The sequence below is a fragment of the Charadrius vociferus genome, unplaced genomic scaffold, assembly GCF_000708025.1.
Source record: "Charadrius vociferus isolate BGI_N301 unplaced genomic scaffold, ASM70802v2 scaffold15, whole genome shotgun sequence".
Classification (NCBI taxonomy): Eukaryota; Metazoa; Chordata; class Aves; order Charadriiformes; family Charadriidae; genus Charadrius; species Charadrius vociferus.
The window spans coordinates 8,512,545-8,529,194 of NW_009650064.1; the positions used below are offsets into that span (position 1 = coordinate 8,512,545).

The following is a 16,650-nucleotide window of genomic DNA, read 5'->3' on the forward strand; positions in this document are numbered from 1 at the left end:
GGAGCCGTCAGGGGCTGGGGTCGGTGACGGGCGAGGTGCGCAGGGAGCCGCTCCACCGGGAGGGAGCAGAAGGGTCGGAGATGTCCCTGCCAGCGCTGAAGAGCGGAGAGAGTTTGGAGGGAGCGGTGACCGCAACCGTAACTCTTTCTGTTGTAGGCAATGGGTACATGGATGGGAAGGAGCTACAAAACTTCATCCAGGAGCTGCAGCAGGCGCGGAAGAAGGCAGGCTTGGTAGGTTAACGTTTCGCCCCACTTTTCCGTCTTCTCCGGGAAAGAAGAGTTTTCTTGAGCAAACTCCAGTGCCCCGGTTCCTTCTGTTCTCGGTTGCCGTCACACGGTTGATGCGCTTGTCTCACCAGGCAAAGGGAAGTGGCTCGGTTAGAAATCAGCAGGTTGCAAATGAAATAAATCGTCTGCTTTGGAAAGGCGAGGTCAGAGTCCACCTCCCCACAGAGCAGGTCCCACTCACATCTTGCCAGACTAACAGCTGGTGCTTCTTACAGTGCTTAAAAAGAAAAGTCAAGAAATGCATGGAGGTGTTCTTTTTGTCTTGCACAGAACCTTATCTCATTGCAATTAATCTTACCTGAGCCAGATATGTAACAACACTAAAAAGAAAAAAAAAGAACAAAAAAAAAGAAAAAAAGAAAAGAAAAAACAACACTCCAAGTTAGTTGGACTCTGTTTTAGTTTCATACCTAATGGGCAGTACGGGCTGAAATGCATTTCTGCCCCTTGGTGGTCAGCAAATAGATCTGCAGATGATTGCTAACCACTTTTTGCCCTTCACAGGTTTTATACACCAGGAGTATGAGTACCAAACCCTGGTAGTTTAAACTGTTCAGAGGGACACCAAAGTTTTTGACAATGCTGCCAAAATAATTCTGTGCACTAGTTATAAATTTCCTCCAAACTAAACCCACATGGGGAAAAAAAAATAACAGAGAAAGAAAGGGGAAAAAAAAGAAAGAAATGAAAGAAATGAAAGATTCCTTGTAAAGATTTGAATTAAAACCAAAATGAACCTTTTAAAGAAATAAATTGCTTTTAAAATAATTGGTTTCTAAAACAGGCCACTTAGCATCAAACTCAAATATATAACCTAATGAAATCAATTTAAATCAATCTATGCTAAAAGACTTCTGAAGTAACAGAAAATTGATGGCATGTGTGCTTGGGGGAAACAAATTGCTGCTTCATATAAGAATACCTCCAAATCAAGCAATGGCTTTTCAATAATTAACTTTGCTTTAAAAGTTGCTGTATATTTTAGAAGCAAATGAAAAAAAATGCATATTAATTCATTTTGTGGAAAGTTGTATTTTATTAATTTTATGAGTGTAAACTTCATGCATCTGAAAATCTGTCTCCCAGCAATGCCTCTAATGTTACTGCAGTCTTGGTATCAGTTAATTTTTACAGCCGTTGGTGTAGCCACTCATTTTCAGGAGTATAAGTAAGTTTAAACTAAATTTATAAAACAAATCAACTAAAACCAGAACAAAACAGAAAATTGGGAGAGGAGTGTGTTTTTTAGAGGTTTTTTTTTTCCCCCACAGAAAAGATCAAACACAACTTCAATACCTTTCAAGTATTGCAACAGAACAAATCTCTCTTCTATATTGAAGTGTAGGAAACTTAAGGATGTCCATTAGAAAGAAGATATTAAAGCCTGTGTATATTTAGTACAAATGGCATTCATAGTTGAAGTGCTGATTTATTATTCAGTAGTTTGAAAAATAACTAGAAGCTCAAGGAAAAAAGTATCTCATTTTAAGATCAGATTCTTTTCTCTCTCAGAGTTAAGTGTGCATCTCTCCTTAAAAATGCTCAATGTAACACAGAAAAGCCTTATTATTATCTGCTACAAATGTCATCATTTATGCATTTAAAAAAAAAAAAACACAAAACAACAACAACCTCTGCTTGCATCTCACACTATATTTTAAAAATGCTCAGGTGTTTAATCAAGTTTCCCTTTCCCATTTCTCTGATTCAAACCTAATTTTGGAGCGTTCTGCTGAAAAGAGCAACCTACAGTAGCAACATCAAATTCAGTACTTGTTCCATTGGCTCTGCCTTTGGTCGATGTTACCTTCATCGCTCAAGTCTTTTTCTGGAGTATGGATTTATGTCATCTTAGGTTTCAAATCTAAGCTGATTCTTGGATTTGAAGGCTCATTTGCCAAACAAGCATCTCATTAGTTCGTGTCTTGTCTCACGGGATACTAATTCAGTAGCTTTGAATTTCTATTCTTTTGCCAGAAGGGACACATTGAGAAACTAGTGTAGGTTATATGTCATTTCCTCGGCTGTCCTTCTTTTAACACCCCAAAGCTTCTTTGTCATCATTAACTTCTGCATTTCAGGTCACTCTCCTGCTCACTATTTTTGAAATATTCAATTATGCATTCTTCATAGCTGGATTTTACATCAGTCATGCCATATGCATTACAGAATCACATTGATTCTCTCATTCAATAGGGTGGTTTAACATCTCCCAGTATTCTTCCCAACTACAGAACTGTTCTAATTAGGTTCTAATTCTAATGCTTTTATTAATCCACTCAGTAAGCTTGTACTTTCACAGCTGCTTTTTCTCAGATGGAGCATGCAGCTCGATTCTTGCTAGCCCCCAAGGGTGGATGTGTACTGGGAGGTTTTAGGGCTTGGGCTTTTCTTTGATAACAATTTGTCTTTTCACTCCGTGCACTGTGGTAGATAATGAATCGATCTGATATACTTTCAGACATGTTGAAAGAACTGCCTCTTTTTTAAAGATAAAAGCTGTGTAAGTGTATAAGAATAGCTTCCATTTATTGTGCCCCATGTTCATGCAATACCTTCTCTATTTAGAGCAGAGTATGCCAATTGCCAAAAGAAACTGTGGGGTAAAAGTGACTAACACAGAGACTGATAAAGGGTCTTGTCCAAGCTATTCCACATCTGTTTCTAACTTTCTCTGCATATGTAGACAATGACAATATTTCTGCCCAGAAATATGTGATTTAATAGATGGTTATGAATACAGTCACGTAAGTGTTTCTGTAGTGCCATCTATCCTTACATTTTCAAATCCTATCAAAGCAAGCTTCTTTTTTTTTCTACAGCTCCACTTGGTTGGATAAGCATCTCTTACCTTTTAAAAAGGGAGACTGAGGCGTGAAGTGCTAGTTTCTTAATTTCAAACATTGAGCACTGCATCTTTATCAAGTTTAGGACTAGACTTAGTTAAATTTAGGCAAGTTTTTTTGGACTGAAAACATTTATTTGAATAACATAACTCGAATAACTCATCAAGGAGCTCAAGAGCAGGTGAAGAGAACACCGAAAAACCCGCCACTTTATGAATAACATACTGGAGGATGAGTGTCCTGTTCTAACCTGTAACCGGCTGTGTCTCCTTCAACGGCTGGACACTGTCTGCCACTGCGGAGCTCCTGCTAGAAAGATTGGTAAAATATTTAACCAGGACTAATTAAAATCCAGGTGTCGAAATTCTCCATTCTATCTGCTAAGCAAACTTGTCCCCACTTTGGGATCATTAGATGAAAGGTGACATTGAAGTGCATTGTATTAATAACCACATCTCTAATTAAAGCCATGGCAAATTACTAACCTGCCATGGATGACTTTGACAGAAATAGGATACTAGGCCATGATTGTATCAGCTACAAGGAACTGACATTTCAGTTAGCTTTGGTAGTTAAAATTTGGGACAAATTACAACAGACTTTGTACAGCTGAGATTCCCTGTGTCTCCAGTGAGAGAAACACTGAGGTCCTATATAATTATATCTATTATAGCAGCTAAACCTTTAATTTCCACAGTCTGCTGTTTCTTCACCTATAACCATAGAATTGTCTATTATAGAATTGTCCATTATTTTAATATAACTGTAGTCCTGATTTGTGCTGCATGGTTTTACTAGCTCACACCTATAAGAAATACAAAGAAAGTTAAAAGTTTTATCGGTATTGAAGGTCCATGGCAGCTCGTATTAAAGCAAGGCAAGTCAAGTTGAAGCGTGCAATCAAATATTTAGATATTTACTCCAAGCCTGGCACCTTTGCCATAGCCTAGAGTGAAAATAGCCTTTAGAGAGCAGAGGTATAGGAGGGACCATAATTTATATGAAGAACTACTATGCAGGCTTTACTCTGTCAGATTTGACGTACTGCTCAAAGTATTCTCCCCCCTAAATCTGCCTCTCTACATTTCAGCAGTGACATTTTGACTCTGTTTCTATGATAACCAAATACTAAACAGTGAAAGATATGATATCGTGATGAGTTCTTTAAGGCTAAAATAGCATCCATTGTTCAGGAAAAATCAACTCAAAGACGTGGAAAGGCTATTTTGGTGTTCAGATGTATTATACTGAGATGTTCGTTATTTTGAAAGATTTTGCACTGCCTTCAAGTTGCTAATTTAAAAATGAAAACTGAGAAAATTGAGTAATAATTGCCTGTGAACTTCACTGTCACCCTCTTAAACAAAGGAGCTGTTACAAGCATCTTCCAACACATCTGTCTTTATAATTTTTCATCCTGTAAACTAAAATAGGAATTCTAAGTATTTAGATGCCAATCATTCACACTGACTATAATATAGTTCCTTAGGAAGTAAAATCACAATGACATTATTCATGATAAAAAAATACTCAGTTTCATTTAAACTTGAGGAATCTACCTGCAGTAAGTGTAATTCATTAAAAGTAGTATTTTATTTGACAACTAATAGAATATTCAAGTAAGTTTATATATGTTTCTCTGTATCTTAAAGTAATGGTTCTCTCATTGTAACTTTATAGGATTTAACACCTGAAATGAAAGCTTTTGTGGACCAATATGGGAAGACTACTGATGGAAAAATAGGAATAGTGGAGGTAAGATGGTTACTTTATAACAAAAGACTGACATGTTTACTTGTAGAAAACACATTTAGTGCAGAACAATGTGCGCATAATATGCAAGTATTTTTGATTTTTAGTTACCCAGGAAATTTCTCCCTCTGTCTTAAGACCTTTGGTATTTTTTTCACTAATGAAATCTTCTCATTAACAAAAAGTAAGGTGTTCCTTACGCCTCTACAGACATTTCACTACACTTCATTTAACTTTGCATGGTTTATTCTGTACAAATAAGCAGCAACAGCAATTTAGTTTTCCTGCAAAGCAGATAAGAACTTATTTTAGAAATTTAAATTGTGAAAGGTAAATCTGATTTATTTCTACTTACGATTTTGAACTAATGCTCTGTCACCACTTTTAGGATAGCACATAAGTGAATGCAATTGGGCAGTCGCTATATGCAGTCTATTCTAAAAAGTACATATATGGTAAGACAGTGGGTTAATCACGTTAAAATTAAACAAAATTTTAACAGTAGTTGTGATCCAGCTTGTGAAGGATCACGATTTCTTCTGAATTCCTTTCTTGAACTGTAACAGAACTTCAGGCAGAAAATTTCCCTATTCCTTATACCCGCTTTCTACAGAGGGCAAAGATAACCAACCCCTTCTACATATACAGCAGCTCAACAATTGTATAATTTAGACAGCTTGCTCGGACAGGGGGAAATGTTGTGTTTTTTCTTGCTTTCACTGTTCAGTGCTGCAAGTCAAAAAGGAGCGTTCGCTGGGTTATGGCTTGAGAAGTCACTTTTTCAAGCCTAAATCTACAACTCATTTATGTCACGCTGAGTGCAGCGAGACTGCGGTTTTATTATGAAATGCTATTATATACCTTTTTTTTTCTGATAATAAGAAATCTGACCTAGAGAGCTAATTAAGAAACAGCTGGAAACAAGCCAGGTCTGCAAAATTTCTACAGTGACCAACTTTGGGTCAGTAGCTAATTTTAAAATAGAGGACTGAATAGAATCTGTAAAAGTCAATAGGAAGTATCACTGCTGATATAATAGATGATTTCAGGTTATCTTTTCTCCTCTGTCATGTGTCTGAATTGCATATACTCGTTTAAATGCGTATATAATTATGACTCTACCATGGAAATATGAACAGTTTGTTTATCTTGCAGCTATAATCGATTTTAAAAAATGCATCTTTTGACAATACTTAGCATTGAACAAATAGTTCTGCATCTAAAAAGAACTAGTGTTTAGTTGGACTAACGAATTGTTTGGGTTTGGGCTAACAAATGCTTATTCATTTGGTATTGAAGAATCCTATTTATTTTCATATTTTTGAATATGTGTGATAGCAAGCATTGAATGCAAGAAGAACATGTAGACAGTGCCTGAAAAAGACTATCTTTCTTTGCTTAGGAAAGATAACTGAAAGTTTTACCTTTCAAATTCTATTTCTGATTCTGCTCTTGACTTAATGGGTAAAGGTGAGCAAATCCGATAGGGTCTGATATGGTGCAGTGCTTACCACCCCCAGTGAAGTGCCAAGCATGCTCAGCATCCACAGAAGCCGTCGAATACTGACAGTACTCAGTTCAGTGGCTGAAGGGACTTTCTCCCTTAATATAGCAGTTTTCTAACCCAATAGCTATATTTTATTTCACTGACATCAGCATGAAGCTTGATTTGGAAAGTGCTGATGGGACTCAGATGAAATGTGTTGTACGTGCAGAGCAGGGTGATATTAAAGTTGGTATTTGGAGTCGATTCTCCTTCCTTATAAATAAAATGTCCAATAATTCCAGATTGCTCCCGTTTACATAGTACATGAAATAGTTTTTCTGAAGAAGTGTATGAATGTTGTTTAAAAACAAATTATATAACGCCATTGAGACTCCCAGCCATCATCATGAACACCCAGCATCTGACAGAAAATGTCCCGGTGAATAATGAGTTTTCAGGAAAGGTCTGTTGAGTGAGATAAAGAGGAGGCCTGGGTGGCTTCACAGAGGAAGGAGTGGATTTTCAGCTCAGATTAAGTGTCAATTCGGCCTTTGCAATCACACTGCAGTTAGTTCACTGGCTTTTATCCAGTGCCCTCCAGCTAAAGGCAGAGTCTGACCTGTCCACTTGCTTGTCATTGCGTAAGGGACCTTTCTTTCACCTTTTGTACTCATTCAGACCAACGCTTTCACTAAAACGCGGATGCGAAAGCCAAGGTTTTGAAACTCAGGACTGCGGTAATTCCACATTCAGATTATTCGAAGCTTACTCACACCATAAAAATAACTACTTATTAGCCTAAAATATTCTTTGTACTCCTATTCTCTATTGTAGGATTTTAAAGAGCAAATTCTCTGTATTAGGAGAAAAGAATTTTAAATGGCATTAAATATCAACAGAATTTGCTTAGAGAATGATTTATCAAAAATAGTTCTGACATTGTTTTAAGTACTGGGAGCATTTTTTCTCCTAGGTAACTTATAAAGATGTACCTCAGCCTGTGCTGAGCAGAGAGGAATCAAGCCAGTCTTCAGGCTTTGTGGTTGTTCTCTATTGCTCACGATGCAGAAATAGCCGACATTCTCCATAAAAGCAGCAGAGCTGACAGAAACGCTCACTATACTGCTATTGCTGCCATACACAAACTCAAAGCGGTCTGCACTCTTATTCAAACACGATCACAGAGTCCCCCTATGGTTGTCCTCACAAAGAAGTCATCATTAGAAATAGCACCAGGTTTCCATCTTTCCTCTCTTAGTGGTATAACTGGGACTGGGAAGGTGAGCCAGTTTCCATACAATCTCCTGATCCCTTAGTAATGCGGAGTTTTCCACGAAAAAGCAATTTAGTGCTATTTGATGCATGAGCTTGGAGAACTGGACTTCCCTTTAGGTATATTGTTTCTGTTACACTAAAGGGTACACAAGAAAGAAAACACAAAAGGCATTTTTTGGCAGAAGCCTGAGCTAATATTAGCTATTGAGCTACTACATCTTTGTAATGCAAAAGCCTATGCTTTCCCCTGAGACTTGCAAAGGGTGAGAGGTATACCTTAAAATAAGGTAATTTTCTTCCAGAGGTAATATAATCTGTACCTCAAATACTGTTTGGTACTGCTAGTAAGCTGTTAATGATTCTTTGGAATGTTACTATTTTATGTTTACCCTTGCACCTTGTACTATTTTACAGTACCCTTGCAAAATTCACCAAACTTAGCTATAGAGGTCCCAGAAACCAGGTCTTATTTATAATTCCCACTCACGTGAACCCTTCCCCACTGTCATAATCAGTCCCTTCCCCCGAACTCTGCTGCTTCTTATTATAATCAGTTCTTCCATTCAGTGTTTGCTGTTGAGTGGGACTGTTGATTTACTCTAAAAATCAAAGCTACCCTGTCATGGGAGAAATAAAGAAATTTTTACATAAATCGGTACTAAGTTACACACATTTAGCTATTATATACGTATGAACGTGTACTTACCCACACATGTATATGCTATTTATAATGGAGTAGGTTTCGAAAACTGCTGACAAACACACATTGTTTAAGTTGATTTGGTTTGGTGTTCAGCCATTTAGCAAAAGCCCTCAGAATGCTCTGATGGCCCTGACAGTCTGCCATCAGCTGCTCCATTTCTGTAAGGAGCATGTTCTGATGTGTCTTTTCAGTTGTACCGACACTTGAAGAATATAACTGATTCTTTGCACAGATAATTTTAGAGAAACAAGAGATCTGTCGCCATCCCCTTGTTGTGCCTGTAGAGCGAGAGGGAGAGCTGGAGCCACCTACGGCATCACTGGAACCCCAAAAAAAAGCCTGAGCAATTAGGCAATAGCACTGAAACAGAAAGAATGAGAGATTTGAGGGTGGGAAATGAATGCAGAAAACCAAAAATTTGAATCAAAATTTTAAGATGGGGCTCCAGGAAGCCTGCACATGTTATTTTTCATAAAAGAATGCAGTGAAGAAATCTGTCTTTCTCCACGTTCTTTTCCTAGTAAGCACAGCTGGTCTATTCTTCAAGCAAAAAAAAAGTTTTCTTTAATCAAAACACATTTCATACATTTTGAGGACAGAAAAAAATATTGGGCTTTTGTTAAAAACAATCATGATTTTACATTAAATTATACAGTGTACTCTCCATCTTCTACATTTGTCACTTGCCAAAATTGAGTTAGAGTAAATGAACATTTTCAATAATCAGTACAATACTGTCTGATTTCAAAAAAGTCTTTTGTAGAGCAGAAGCACTTGAAGAACCAGCCCTGATTTTGCAGGGCTAGAAGCCCTTTTGATGTCTTTCTGGTATTTATAGCTCTTCTTGAACACATCTCTCTGCTTGACATGGTCCCCAATTGCCATCCCCTTGCCCTTCCCACTTTCTTTTTTCCTCCCAGTGTTTCCACATATTTTTCTGTTTACCTTACACACATGTTGTTCATGTCAGTGTTTCTTTCTCCTCTTTCTCAGTAGCTGTGAGTAGACTATTTTCCTCACTTTCTTAATTCATGATCCTTCACACTTACTCTCTAAACCTCCTTGTGTTACGCTTTCCCTTCATGCTGATTCCAAGGTTTTCACAGCAGATCCTAACTCTGCAGGGGTGAATTTTTTTCCCCTCTTTCGCCAGCTCACCCTTCAGTAAAGTGCTGTTTCACTCCCTTTTCTCAGATCTCAGTTCTGTTTGACCTTGATGAGTATGGCAAAGCTACAAGCCAGAAGCCTTTCAGAGGCATCTTCCAAACGTTTCAGCTAAGAGGATGAAGCTTCCTGTGGGGCCAAAATTGGGCAGTATAAGCACAAAGAATTTCATACTCTTTTAGAAAGTTTCACACTCTTTTACAGGCTCAGCCGGCCTAATGAAGAATCAAAATTTAATCTTTCTTAAATTCTGTTCCAGCTTGCTCAGATATTACCGACGGAAGAGAATTTCCTGTTGTTCTTCAGGTGCCAGCAGCTAAAGTCAAGTGAAGACTTTATGCAGGTACAGTATGAAAAGTTGCCTTTGGTAAAATCATGCGAGACCCGCTTGCCATAAATATATCACTAAAGCAGTCACATTCTGATTGCAGACATGGAGAAAATATGACAGCGACCACAGTGGCTTCATTGATTCTGAGGAACTTAAGGTAAACCAACACCTATGGTTATGTACGACATGAGAACAGGCGTTGGATTACAGCCTGTGCTGCTATCTGTTTCTTCAGATACTCACCCGTGCATGTTTTTGCATTCCAAACATAACGGAAAAGCAATATGATTATCTGATGTTTTTATCGCCAGTAAATTATTTAAAGTGAAACTCTAATCTGATCAATGTTTTTTAAAGTGTGCTTTAATTCAGATCAATGTTTGTCTTGAGTGACTCAAGGTAGCGGGTACTCTAGCTTAGAAGTAAGAAAGATTAAGAAAGCAAGATAGGCCTCTGAAAGCTATGTTGTTCTTTTTTTGGTATATTAGGGAGGAGGGCTGTTTTGTTTTTTTTTTATTCCTAAGGGCATCACTACCATTGATCACTATGCTGCCAGACAGATCATGCTCTCTCAAGTATCACATCACCCTACGGTTTCCTAGGCTAACACAGCTGGAATTGCATTGCCCTGCTTGGTCACCTTGGTGGGAGTTTGGAATCAGCTTTAATATACACAAATATGAGCAGAATCGAGATTATTCCATTAGTCATTTCAGCCTTGCCCAGTTAACAAACCTTAAAACCGGAGTCATAAAACTAACACAGATTTGTAGATGCTGAATCACAGTGTTACAGAACCACAGAGTGGTTGGAAGGGATCTCTGGAGGTCACCTGGCCCAACCCCCCTGCTCAAGCAGGGGCCACGTAGAGCCAGTCGCCCAGGACTATGTCCAGATGGCTTCTGAATAACTCCAAGGATGAAGACTCCACAACCTTTCTAGGCAACCTGTGCCTGTGCTCGGTCATTCTTGCAGTGAAAAACTGTTTCCTGATGTTCAGAGACAACCTCCCACGTTTCAGTTTGTGCTCACTGCTTCTTGTCCTGTCACTGGGACACAGCTTGGATCCGTCCTCTTTGCACCCTCCCTTGAGGTATTTATATACATTGATGAGGTCCCCTCAAGCCTTCTCTTCTCCAGGCTGAACAGTCCCAGTTCTCTCAGCCCTTTCTCATAGGAGAGATGCTGGTTGCAGGTTGGTGTATCTGAAGTTGGTAGGATCAGGAGGACGCCATGCATGTAGCACTTGAGAACTCTCCAGCTGTTAGACAATGCCTTAAGGACTGTTGCCACCTGCTATAATTTAAAATAGACTTTAAAAAGACAGGGCTGATTGAGGACCAGCTGAAGAATAAAGACATTTCAACAGGACCCCTAATGAACCCATGTCTCTTGTGCTACGAGATTTTGTCTGCCTCAGAGAAACAGGTCCTTTTAATGTGTTGAAAATAAGACATAAATGTCCAGTTTTATTTTTAGATTAGTATTTCTTGATAAGCTCAAACATTTTAAGTATTTTCTACGTGAGGAGTACACCCACTTACAACTTTGTAAGAGAAATTTAAGCTGGAAATCAGGAAAACTTTCTAACAATAGTAACAGCAGTGGAATATGTTGCCTAAGGGGGAGGCAGACTCTCCATCACTGCCTCTATTTAGGAAAGGTTTGGCAGCAGCTCAGATCAGACAGTAACTCAGGAAGTTTAGATATAGATGACCCTGTCCTGAGACATGGAGATGGACTGGACAGCCTTTCAATGCCCTTTCCAGTTCTATTTTCCATCAAAGCACACAAGATTAAACATAGATCCATAACATCCATTTACAACATTTCAGTCACGTTCTTCGCACACAAGCTACCAGGAAGGCCTTCCAGCATGGAGGGGGCCAGACTGGAAGAACTATAAGGGGGTATTAATCATGTGACTATTGACATGGCTGCATTCAAGTGCAAGAAAGTCATCTACGTACACACAGATTTTCTTAAGAGCTAACCCATTTTCTGTCTTGAAACGTGGCCCACAATTCCAGAAAGATAATGACACCCCAACTGATGACAGTAATTAGGTACTTCATTGAGCATTGACAGTCACACAGACATCTCAGATCTAGTACAGAAATTTAAACCCCTGAACGGGTGGAAAAAATGTTATTTTTTAAAGTAAGAATGGCTGGTGTTTAAAGTCATGTGATACTGTAGCAAATTCTCATTCAAAGTCATGTGATACTATATCAAATTCTCATTCAAAAAAGATCGAATGAAACTGGCTGCACACATGTAAAATCCAAGGTAGGAAGGAGCAACATAGGTTAACATTCACTTCTAGCACCGGGTACTGCCATAGGCAAGGAGAAAACTCGATTAATCATTGACCTTTTCTGTAAAATTGTTCCTATGTTGCAAGAAGTGATTAGGCATCCCAGTTTTCAAGGAGACTCAAGGTTAATTAGTTTAGTTTACTGATAGAGCTGATTAGGAAGCAGTATACTTGAAAGGCAAACTATTTTTTCCAAATTCACAATACAACAAATGGCATACAATGCAGAAAGTTTTATGAGTCACTTTTTCCAAATAAAACTGCGCAGTATACTTGAATTGATCAAAAGAAAGTGTTATATTCTTAGCTGTTAATTACTACTTCTTTTCATACTTATTTGGAACTTCAGCAGTAAATACTAAAGTGGGAGTAAAATAGTATTTCCCATTACTTTCATCTGCAGTTAGCAAGCCAAGCATTTTATACTGTAGATAAAAATTCACCTATTACTCTTTTATTTATTTTAACAGAGCTTCTTGAAAGATTTATTACAGAAAGCAAATAAGCAGATTGAAGACTCAAAGCTAACAGAATACACAGAAATAATGGTAAGATTATTTACGGGCATATTTCATCAAGATTGGATTAATCCAAACCGTTTATCTTTAGCCTCTGGAAGGCTCCAAATGACTTGGAGCCCCACCAGGTCCTAATTAGGCGAACTATGTCATTGCAACAGAGAGATGACTGTGGCATCCAGCACTGCAAGTACTTCTGCAGCTACAGAGCTTTGATGGGCAGTTTTCAGTGCTGCTTAAAAAAAACGCTCAGGAATTTTGAATCTTCTTGGTATTTATATAATACCAGACCATACCATACTATTTTCCCCTGTTATGCTTCCCTGTGCATTAGTTGTAACACCGAAGTCTCCACAGTTCATAAGAGAAAAAATGTACACCATCATAATTACATTATTATGTTTAGGTGAAAGGAATTTGGGGTTACTTCCTATGTTTTGCCTTCTTTCAGTGCTGTAGCGTCTGTCTCTTAGTTTAAAAGCCATCACTGCATGGTGGCTTCTTACCAGATTTACAAACATCTCACTCTTTCCTTCTTCCCCCCTTCAAGAAGGAGAAACTGATGTTTTAGATAAACATTAGAACAAAACTGTCACCTCCCTGGCCTTAAATCAGCCCATCCTTGGGGCACTCCCTCCATCCCACAGCTGTGGTGCTCCATGGCAGGGATCTGTATCGGCTTCTGAGTGGACGTTTCAAGGAAAAAAAAAAAAAAGACTCAGAATTCTTGTCTCCAGGAAATGTGTAACACTCCATTTTTTGTTTTACTAACTTGGTTTCATCATAAAATATTTTTAGCAATCAAAAACATGCGAGGTAATCACACTAGCCTTCAAATGGGCCTGAGAATGGCTGATCAAAACTTGTGCTTCTCCTGGAAAATGTCTTCTGGTTTGTTGTACCAGTATAAACTGTTTACCTAGAATTGTCACTGTTTATTCACTGGTGAAGATAAAAAATATCATTTTCATTCAGGGACCTTTTTAGTCTTCATGTTAAAGTGTGCTCTAAGTTCTGTGACAAAGAATTAACAGCAGTAGGAAAGAAATTGAAAGGCAAGCTCTTCCATAATCTCCTCAGAAACTAGAAAAGACGACTAATAGAAAACTCATGGTCCTGAGCAGCTGCCGGCAGGCACAGCCAGCCACTAACAACCCATCAAAATACAAAATACGTTGACTTCGCCGCTGCCACTGCTCACCTCCCCCAAAGGCAGATCTCCTTGCATGGGAAACGTGCGCAAGGCAGATGCTTTGATACAAGAAAAGGAAGTGTTAAAAGCAATCAGGGTGTTACGTAGAAATAAATGTTTATAGAATCGGTCTCTTTTTCTGGTCTCCTTTGCCATTTATTGTGTACTAACCAAGTGAAATTGGTTCTTTTTTCATAGCATTAATTCTGTCTTTAAAAGGATATACACTTATCTCAGTACAGGATGCTGCTTTCCCTCTTATCTAAAAATTACATCTAAAATTACTGTGATTGAAAGGGATGGGATGGAGTGTGGGTGGTGGTGTTTTCAGTACAACGTCTAACAATTTTTTGTACAGTTTGCTGCTTTTGTGACTCTTTTTATACAGCAAAGGCAAAATAATACTTGAAAGTAGAAAAATGGAACTATAGACACATAAAAACTGGGAGAGGAAGTCCCACGCAGGTGTAATATCTCCATCTACTTCTAATAGCGAATCTAAGCTGTTTGTGCCACTCAGGCAGCAGGAGCTCGAGATTTCAAGGGCTCAAAGGAAAACACTTTAATACAACTGGATAATTAAACATGATTAGAAATAGCATTCACATATTTTGTCAAATTACATTAATATATTTATTTCTGTAATTTAATAATTATAATTATTTGGAGACATTTAATTTCCCATTTCCACACCATCAACAAAATGCAATTGTCTACAGCATCTGTTCACTCTTTTCTTGAAACAGATCACAGAAACAGAACCTGATCTTTACTTAAATATTTAGACCTAGCAGCCAATTGAATGAAATGTCTATTTACTGTCTAAGGAACTGAATGCCTTGGATTCTATTGAACTTCAGCTGACTGTTGTTTCACCTTTATGAACAGAGAATAACGATGCTATTATCAGATCATGACATAAAGTCAAAAGTAAAATGTTATCATGTCAACACTCCTCTCATTTATAAAAAATTACATGTGCATTTCTCATATGGGACATTCGTTACTGTAGGCAGGTTAAGACGTACCTGACAGTAGGTTAACCTGAATTGTTCATCTGGCTTCTTATCAGGCTTTTGCAGTAGAGTTAATTACTATAAAGTACTTCTTCAGTACTTTAAATAAATGTATAACGCATCAAATGTGACATTAAAACTTGGGGCCATCATTTCAGCATGAAATAAAGACTAAATTTAATTGAATTTAAGTTTTCCAAAGAAGTGTTTTCTTCATTTTGTTGGCTAATTTTGATTAGTAATGTAAAATTCAATATTCTTTCAGCTCAGGATGTTTGATGCAAACAATGATGGAAAGTTGGAGCTTACTGAACTGGCCAGGTATGTCTTCTGTCTCTTTTCATAAAAAATATTATGTACAAATTGCTGCTATGGAAACAGTTAAATATATTGACCTTGGGTTTTTTTTCTCTCCAAAGACTACTCCCTGTACAGGAAAATTTTCTTATTAAATTTCAGGTATGAAAATTCACATTCCTAAGGTAACCTGTAACCATCGCACATAGCTGGTGTCACTAATGGATTTTTTTTTTTTTCATTTTGGGATTTAGGGTGTCAAAATGTGCGCAAAAGAATTCAATAAAGCCTTTGAGATGTATGATCAAGTAAGTCTTCAAAAAAACTTTTTATCTGTTGTGTCATTTGATGGCACTTATTGTGTGAATTTGTGGAAAACTAGCTATATCCTCTAAAATAAAAAATAAATGTTTAAAGTTATCTTTAATGTTATTTTTCAGGATGGCAACGGCTACATAGATGAACATGAACTTGACGCACTACTGAAGGATCTCTGCGAAAAGAACAAAAAGGTACTCCTAGAGGGCTTTTTTTCCCCCTTAGAGATTAGATTTAATTTGGATTTTAAGGACACTTTAGTCCACCCAATTAAGATAAATATAGAGCTTCCAAGTCATAATTCCTGAAGTCAAAGTACAACTAAAAATGTCGGCAGAAGTCATGGCAGTGTAAATCCTGAACCAGGGGAGTTCTGACTATAGAGTGACACTGTGAAAAGATTGCTTCTGAGACATCCGCTGTCAGCAGTCAAACAATATAGCAATGGCTATAATATGGATAACATACAAATACGTAAACAACATCTGCAATGTGTTACTGTTGGACAGGCTGAGAATACCCTTTTTTTTTTTCTTGCCCCTCATTTTCTGCCATTGGAAGCAAATTTGTTCATGCTAGTAAACTAAACAGGATTATAAAGCGTTATCTGTTTTTTAAATAGGAATTAGACATTAACAACCTTGCGACGTACAAGAAAAGCATCATGGCCTTGTCTGATGGAGGAAAGCTTTACCGAGCAGAACTGGCTCTTATTCTCTGTGCTGAGGAAAACTAGAACTCTTCTATCATGTCCACTTAACTAGTGATGTACTCTATCTACACAATAACTGTGCACTATAAGGGAGTAGGCTGTATTTTTAAACTGCATATAGAAAATTAGCCAGGATGTGTGGCACATTCCTTTCAGTTTGTTTCTATACTGTTTGTAATGTACAGTTTTTGTAACAATAAGATTGATAAAGAGAATGTCTATGTTTGGGCCAGTCTGTATATTCAAAAAGAAACTAAAATATGTCAGGGTTGATTTTGGTTTTCGTTTTTGGGTTTGGTTTTTTTTTGCTTTCATAAACACAGCTGGAAAAAAATGAAACCTGCTGACATTGCTGTGGTCATCATATCCTTTGACACCTGCAACATTTCCTGTTGAACTACGTAACAAAAAGTTCTACAGATTTTCTTTCCCT

At 37.7% G+C, this 16,650-nt stretch overlaps 1 protein-coding gene across 1 annotated transcript in view; it reads left to right on the forward strand.

Moving 5' to 3' along the window:
- The first annotated feature begins 161 nt into the window (after window positions 1-161).
- CALB1 (calbindin 1, 28kDa) overlaps window positions 162-16,650 on the forward strand; it is a 17,326-nt gene continuing 837 nt past the window's right edge. The window contains exons 1-10 of the mRNA XM_009891859.1: window positions 162-233; window positions 4,817-4,891; window positions 9,776-9,859; window positions 9,948-10,004; window positions 12,635-12,712; window positions 15,156-15,211; window positions 15,310-15,349; window positions 15,442-15,495; window positions 15,628-15,699; window positions 16,128-16,650. The exon at window positions 16,128-16,650 is cut by the window's right edge and continues 837 nt beyond it. Of these exons, the coding sequence (XP_009890161.1) occupies window positions 168-233; window positions 4,817-4,891; window positions 9,776-9,859; window positions 9,948-10,004; window positions 12,635-12,712; window positions 15,156-15,211; window positions 15,310-15,349; window positions 15,442-15,495; window positions 15,628-15,699; window positions 16,128-16,241 (696 nt within the window). The 5' untranslated portion in view covers window positions 162-167 and the 3' untranslated portion in view covers window positions 16,242-16,650. The remainder of the gene's footprint in view (window positions 234-4,816; window positions 4,892-9,775; window positions 9,860-9,947; window positions 10,005-12,634; window positions 12,713-15,155; window positions 15,212-15,309; window positions 15,350-15,441; window positions 15,496-15,627; window positions 15,700-16,127) is intronic.